At 39.8% G+C, this 8,054-nt stretch overlaps 1 protein-coding gene across 1 annotated transcript; it reads right to left on the bottom strand.

Moving 5' to 3' along the window:
* Positions 1–566: 566 nt before the first annotated feature.
* Positions 567–2,409, bottom strand: LOC105159629 (H/ACA ribonucleoprotein complex subunit 1-like protein 2). Its single transcript, XM_011076741.3, has 4 exons — positions 2,227–2,409; positions 1,963–2,111; positions 1,741–1,856; positions 567–855 (listed from the first exon to the last, which is right to left on the bottom strand). The coding sequence occupies exons 1-4, from the start codon at positions 2,363–2,365 to the stop codon at positions 693–695; spliced, it is 567 nt and encodes a 188-aa protein (XP_011075043.1). The 5' UTR covers positions 2,366–2,409; the 3' UTR covers positions 567–692.
* Between the last annotated feature and the right edge of the window lie 5,645 nt (positions 2,410–8,054).

Consider the following 8,054-nt stretch of genomic DNA (forward strand, 5'->3'; position numbering starts at 1 on the left):
TATTCCCCTCCCTTTCTCCAATATGCATATCAATTTTAGGCTACATTGCCCCCTCAATTCAAGGACAAGCAACATTATTCTCTCCATATCGATTCACCTCAACATAGTTAAATTTGCCTTCACTTCCACGCACTCACATTTCAGTTGTGGTTAACTACACCTTCAACCTTCAAATATTGTAAGCATTATATGCGATTGGAGCAACAAAAGGCATTTGCTCGTATTTACAAAGGCCCAAGTTCCATAAGCAAACAACCAACACCATACATGTTGCCTTGACAGCACAGGAAAAAGCCACTTCTACAGCACAATATTGGTGCTAGACACACCACTCAGACCTTAATCGCCTCCAGCTACACAGCAACACGACCACAATCATCAAGATTAGAAATGGGGGATGAACAAAGCAGTTTTCTACAAGTTTAACAACTCTTTTTTATCACCAAACCACCCAGCACATTCATACTCCCATCCTTAACCCAATTCTCATTTCAAACACAGATTCTGTTTGGCGTTTGGGGATGTAGGAAGATGATATAAACCAATGTCAATAACTCGAAATCATATGCAGGAAATTAGTTTCCATTAGTATACAGAAGACACCAACAACATGCATTGTTCTGATTGATTTAGCACCCTGAAACGACTACCCAAAATAAGGAAGACATAACTCTATTAAGCACCCAAACATTCTATGATCTTCCTCTTCCTCTGAATCCACCACCACGACCACCACCTCGGGGACCACCACGACCACCTCTAGGAGCACCCCTTCCACGAAATCCTCCACGACCACCTCTTCCACCACCTCTTCCTCCCCCACGTCCTCCACCACGTCCTGCCTGTGCTTGTCCCCTGCAAAAAATAATGGTACATTAAATATAAGTGGGATATGCAAATGAAAATAAAGCAAATAGAGCTGTAACTGGATGAAGTAACAGCAGAACATCATCAGACATGAATGTATCAACTGATGGTTGGAAAAACAATGTGTCTATCAAGGAAGAACATTTTTAAGGAGTCTAATCGCCTGCCTGCAATAATAGCTCTTATATGCATCAAATATGTCCACCACACACTAAAAACAAGATCTGGAAATGATGATTATATTAAGTGGTATAAATCTTTGTTAAGAATATACAAGTATGCATCAAACCAATCCTACAGAAGTAAAAAGCACATGATCTCCATACCACAAGAAAGGCATAGCCCACATGCAAGCAAGCATTTGGTAGAGACACATAGGCAGACTTCTAGAATGAAAGTTCGCGGATTTAGGTTTTACTCTGCAACACATCCATGAGCCATCTCAAATATGTAAATAAATGTTTTCAAGTTATGAGGGTCCAACTGCAGAAAGTGGAATAAGCAACCTCCATGAAACTCCATGTCAAGCATCAGCTCAAATGTCTATGAGGTAAATGAATCTCCAATTCTCCACGGATATAAAACGTGTACTCCGTAAGGGAACAAATAAGAATCAAATCATTTCCTTGTGAAAAGATCAAATTGAAACCCCTATCATTCATAGGATATAATGATGCCAACCTCACTAAATCATATTCGATCAGCAGTGGTTCTTAAATACCTTGCAGTAAATTCCTTTTGTCAGATATAATCAGGAAACGGCAGAAGTCTTGAACTTTACCAAGAAATATTGTTTACACAAGGTGTTTTAACCAAGACATAAATACTGTAGGGTTAACTTGATGTCCGGAAACTAGAGCACAAATAACATACTTGGGCTGAGGAAGAAATCTTGAGAGTGGCAGAAGTTTAGCTGGGTCAATGAAGAACTTTTCACCCGGAGAATACGACGTTGCCACAATGCCCTCCATCATCTTAATGGAAAAATACTACAATACCACAACGGAGAGCAGAATAAGAAAGTAGAAAGCAACGGGCCATACTAGAAGGAACAGGAACTGCATGAACACCAAACAATTAGAGGGATGCACTCACAGATTCATTAATGGGGCCGAAGATTTCATCTACTTTACCAATCTGGGTCTTGTTCTGAAGGTAAATAGGAGCATTAAAGTAGGGTATTTTCTCATTTGTAAGCTTTGTGACAGCATCTCCCTCACAAGCATGAAGAAATGTCGAAATCTCTGCAAGGAATTGGAACGTATTATAAAAAAGGAGTTAGCTTTAGAGCGCATTTACGTATAATAGGTGTGTGCACGGACATACAGATACACAAAAGCAGACAGAGAGAGGGCGGACCAACGACTTCGGAAGGAGGGCCTTCGTCACGAGGCGGGCCGCGGCCACCCCCACCGAAACGGCCTCCAAAGCGACCGCCACGGCCGCCTCCGTCTCTGCCACCCCTGAAGCCCCCGCCGCGTCCCCTGGGAGGTCTCATGTTTGCAGCTGGATAGGGAAAGGTGGGAGTTAGGGGTTTAGGGTTTTAAGCGGAGTGGGAAAGAGAAGAGGAAGGGGTTGGACTTAATTTGGGCCTTGAGATTTGAGCATACTATGGGCCTATGGCTCATTTGGACTGTGTTTAATTTTCCATAAATGATTTGGGGGGCTGTTGACCCTCAGCCCACCATACTGAATGCTCTTATCATTATGGTCGTTACTCTGCTCACTAGTTCTTTGAAACTTACTTCATCAAAAGATAAACGCGGTCGGATATCTCAAATTGTTTTCGGAGTTCGAATAGACAGAGAAAAAAAAAATAAAGGATAAATATATAAAACCCTCCTATATTTTAAAAGTTCGACTACAAAATTTTTTGTATATATTTTAAAAATAAGTGAATACCCCCTCTATTTTATTTGAGATAGCTTACATGTCTCTCTCCATTAAATTCACTTAACGGCGTTAACTTTTTTTCATATGATCTTTATACTTTTTTATTGTATATTATTTTATATTTTAATAATAGTTGGATCTTTTTTGATTACATAATAATTGTCAAATTTAATCAATTAACCTCAACTCTTCGATTTTAAAAAATGAAGACTGGATTCAATAAATTATTTAACTTATATAATATATACAAATCATTAAAAATTATATAAAAAAATTAAAAATAACCCTAGTTCCCCCCCCCCCCCCCCGGCCACCCCCAACCCTACTACCTAACCCCTTTCCCGCCCACTACGCCACCCCCTAGCCGCCGTCTTCCCCCACAAATGGGGGAATGACGACATTGCCCTCGCAGATGGGGACAACAGAGTAGGGGGTGTCATTCCCCGTAGTCTTTGCCCTTAATTTTTTTTAATTAAATTAATTATATTTGATGTGTATAAAAATAGGTCGGCCCAAAGAGACTCAAGCAATTTAAAAAGAAGAAAGAAATGAGAGGCTTGTAACATTCTAAGAGGCGCAAGAGGACTTGACAGGCGGTCTTGATGGGTGTCCCCCAAAAAATCGATTGGCAAAGGGAGAAGGCTAAAGGTATCCCCTTACTCAGACCATGATCAAAGCCCAATAAAATATTTGTCCCAAAAGGCCACACACGTGGTAGCCCACTCTCCTATGTGTCATCTCGTCAATCCCAATATCAACAGCCACCTTGAACCGCATTAACCTTAGGAGGACTCCCCCTGGTGGCTGGGATTCCTCACAAGTAGGGGTGGGCGTCGAGTCGGGTTAACTGGGACTGGTACTCGATCCCAAACCCGAGTAGGGCGAGGACCCGATTAGTCGGGTACCCGATTGTTGGGTTCGAGTAGTTTCTGCAGGTTAGAATTTTTTTCTATTATTATTTTTATTATGAAGCAATACAATTTTATTCACAAAATAAATTGCAATTGTAAAGAATCACAAAAGCCCATTGACCCAACTGAAAACATAACCAATAGTCCAACACTTATAATTTATAAACTCATTTTAAGCATATAATTTCATAAATAGCAAGTTAGCAATAATAAACTCAATTTTTCCATTAGCAAAATGCACAAACTTAGACCTATAGTTTTATGAAATAAACCCTCCCCAATTTTGCCCCTTTCCTAATCGGGTACCCGATTGGGTTATTCGAATTGGGTTTTAAAACCCAAACCCAACTTGATTAAAAATAGATTGGATTTTGGGTTATCCGAACGCGCCAAAAAAACCTGAGAAGCCCGACTTGTTTCATCTACATCCGATCGGGTTGGGTCAAGACTCGACTAACTCGACCCGTTTGCCCACCCCTAGTCACAGGTGAGGGATTTTCCAAGACAAAGTAAGTAAGAAAGGACTCCCTAACGGCTGGGACTCTTGTAGATGAGGGAGGTCCCCTAAGGTCTTGGACCCCTTGGCAGCTTGGACTCCCTAACGGTTATGAGTTCTAGCTAATGAAGGGTCCCCTTCTTTCTGTCTTCTTCTTGCATAGAAGAACGCAATTGTTGCAAAAATTGGGATTTTAATAGTAGGCGGCATTCCTTCTTAGTCTTGAGCTTTCGGAACCATTCTGTTTTGGTTCTTCTCCACATTTTGACCGGGAGATCCATAAATTTTTCTATGAATTTTTCAACTGATATTTCGATATAAAAAGATCTCCTTATTTCTTCACCGCGGGTTCTCGCATCATTTTCATGAAAAGATATTATATCATCATGGGACACTTTAAAATGAATAATGTTTACCATTATATTATTCACACAAACCCTTCGATGACTTATCGGCTGCCGAAATCCGAGATAAACATTCAACAACAATATTAACAGAAGATGAGAACAAATTATGACCTATCCAAACGGCATTCATCCACCTTTTCCACAAATAGAGGTAATGTGTATAGCCCTATCGGAAGAAGGCACCCCCTTATAAATACAGGTTTACTCTTCCATACTGAGGGTACTTCCTGAGACATTCCTAACATCTTTCTCATTCTCTGGATGTTCCTCACACTTCTCTTACTCTCTAAATCATTCCTCTCATTCTTTAAACATTTTCTAAGTACTCTACAAGCACATTATTACGTGTTCTTGTACTTTTTACCGACTTTATTCATTATATTGCGATTTCAATTACATTTATTTATTTTTTGATTTTATCAATCTCAAATCTAATACTAACTAGGACCCCAAAGTGCTAACGCCTCTTTTGCAGGTCCCCTCTTCAAAATTTGCATTCGTTTCGGCCCAAGCTTTGAGTATAGTCTATATAAATTGGACCCGTGTATTTTTTGAACGCATCAATAAAAATTAAATATATATTTTTAGCTAATAAAAAATAGTTTAGAAAATTATAATAATTATTATCTAATACATATACTAAAATTCCTCTTTTATTTTAAATACATATCACACTAATTTAAATACAAATATTATTTATAGAAAATGATGCCCCCTAAAACTTTAATCGACCAAGCCTATAAGAAAGGCACATCAGCCCAGTTGGCCCTTCAGTAGGGAGGTTAGGCCCACAAACTTTCTTTTTTTTTGTATTATTGAACTGGCGGACCCAAGAAACGAGTCCATTTCAGTTGGACATGTCATATAGCTTGCCAACACATCAAGATACATTTTTCTAAAATATCTCCAAGTGGCTCCTAATAGATTAACAACAAATGAGCTGGGAATCCATGAATAACGGATTTGCTGATTTTTAGGTAGACCTAACATATCTTGGGAAAACAGTCATATCTCTTTCAATATTGATCTGAATTACAAACATGTTTTTTTTTATTCTAGATGATAGCCAAATCAAAGGATTTTCCAACTGCGTATGACACTATACAACAACCCCTGTATCCTGTTTTTACATGTCTATAAATAGACGTCTTGTGTAGTCATTTGGTAACATCAACCCTTATTCTCAAATTCTCACTTATTCTAATTATTTTCTCTCAGCTTTTAAGCTATTCTAAGCTTTCGTACTCCACACGAATTTATATACTTTATATCATTATTCTCACTTTAATTCAAGTTCTCTTTACTCTTTTTTTTTTAAAACCTTTACTGACTTAAACATGAGAGTATTAATATTTGCTTTGTAGGTTTAGTCCCCATTGATCTTAGAATTTTTCTTGAAGATCCTTCAACTTTGTGGTGTGGCAAAAAATTTGGTATGGATCATTAATACCGTGTGTGAGAACATTTGAGTTTTGATGTGAAAAATGATGAATTCAGACAATGGAGGTGATAATGGATCCTACTAGGGAAATTCTTTCCTCCCTACTGTAGCTGGTTCTATTGTTCCATCTGCAGATCCTATTGCAGGAGTCGACGATGCACCAGCTCTAGCTAGACTTGCTGTTTTTAAACCCGTTCTTCTATGAACAGCTTCGTCAATTCATCATGGAGATCATCAACTCAATTCTCTGCGGTTCGCAAGACAATATGACCCTCTTCCCAACTAGAAAGAGATGGAACATCGGGAAGCCAGAGTATCGACGAATAAATTCCTACCGGGCTTTAGTAGAATCGATCCGCACCTGCTGACTTTGTGGGTAATGAAGCTGCCTTCCTTCAACATCTTGGAATATAGCAATAACCGAGGAAAGAAATGTGGAGCTACCCCGGAAGTGACTAAGAGACCATGTCTGCTGAGCGTGACACTTCTTTTAGCGAACACATCATGGCGGAGGAACTCCCTGCTCATTTTTTTAGCACCTTCACACCTACTTGCTTATGATGGTACCACTGATCCAACTGAGCATATCCCTAAGTTTGAAAATGCAGGCCTGCTGCATAAGTATATTGATGACATTAATTGTTGTGTTTTCCTTACTAGACTAATCAATTTTCCCCAGTAATAGTTCGACCAGCTTATAACTAGATCAGTTAGATCTTTTGCAGAATTTATCTCCCTCTTCCAGCACCAATTCACAAGCAGCAAAAAGTATCGAAAATCAGCTATCAGTCTTTTCGGGGTCAAGCAGGAAGAGAATGAGGCTCTAAGGGCCTAGGTTCAACTCTTCAATACAACCATATTTGAGGCTTAGCAGCTCATCAGGGGATTATGTTCAATGCATTCACCCAAGGACTCAATGGAGGCCCTCTTTTCAAGTCTCTAGCTAATAAACCAGCCACTGACTTCCTAGAGATACTGGCTCGGGCTGGAAAGTGCATGAACGTGGAAGATGTCTAGCTGGTGAAAAAGAGCAACAATGATAGACGAAGGGAGCATAAGCTGCCTTCTTCCAACAGGAGCAGGGGGCAGCCCAAAGGACGCTTCAACCCCCCAGTTTTGAAGAACGAGTATTATACCGCACTCATCACTGACCCTACTAGAATGCTCATGGCAATTGGCCAACATCTCGCCTTAAAATGGCCTAAAGGCTTAGAGGAAGACCCCGGCTCCCGAAATCTATACATTTTTGTAGGTATCATAGAGAGTATGAGCATGACACCAACCGGTGCCACCAACTGAGGCAAGAGATAGAAAGGCTTGTACAAGCCGGTACCGAAAACACTACGTGGATAAAGAAAAAAAGCGCGAGCAGAAGAAAGAATACTCTAGCCACTACAGCTCCTGCAGGAGCAAGGAGCAAGTAGAGGATCTCTAGGAGGTTTCTCGACCATGGAATGCTTATAACCTCAGGAAGTTTTATTCTTGGAATCCCTACTCTCCATTTACAGCTTGCTATTCTTATAATCAAGCATTATCTCACATGAATAATGGAAATTCTTGCTTCCTATCTTATGTTATTCACAAGCTTAGTTTTCAGCTCGTAGCTAACTCTAGATAAGCCGTTGCTACCAGCTGGCGCATACTTACCCACTTATGTAAGTTGCTACCAGCCGGTGCATGCTCTTAATAAGTCGACACCAACTGGCGCACCCTCTTGACAAGTCTCCTCTAGCTGGTGCACACTTCCAATAATTCAGCCTTAGCTGGTGCATGCACTTACGTAAGTTGCTACCGACTGAAACGCGAAAAAAAAAAAATGATAAATGCAAGCAATTAAATCCCAATCATGGGGTGTACCCTTGATCCTTTTCCCGGCGTTCAGTGTAAAATAAAAACATAGGCCATAGAATAAATACAAGAAAAAAGATAAGCAAGAAAAGAAAATGGAATTTATCCTCATCGTCTTTCTTGTTTGCCTACAAGTGTTGATTCCTCTCCATTTTTGTTTCTGATTTATCCACAACGAGATATCAATCTAG

This window comes from Sesamum indicum, linkage group LG4 (genome assembly GCF_026168435.1).
Source record: "Sesamum indicum cultivar Baizhima isolate 11 linkage group LG4, ASM2616843v1, whole genome shotgun sequence".
In the NCBI taxonomy this organism is placed as follows: Eukaryota; Viridiplantae; Streptophyta; class Magnoliopsida; order Lamiales; family Pedaliaceae; genus Sesamum; species Sesamum indicum.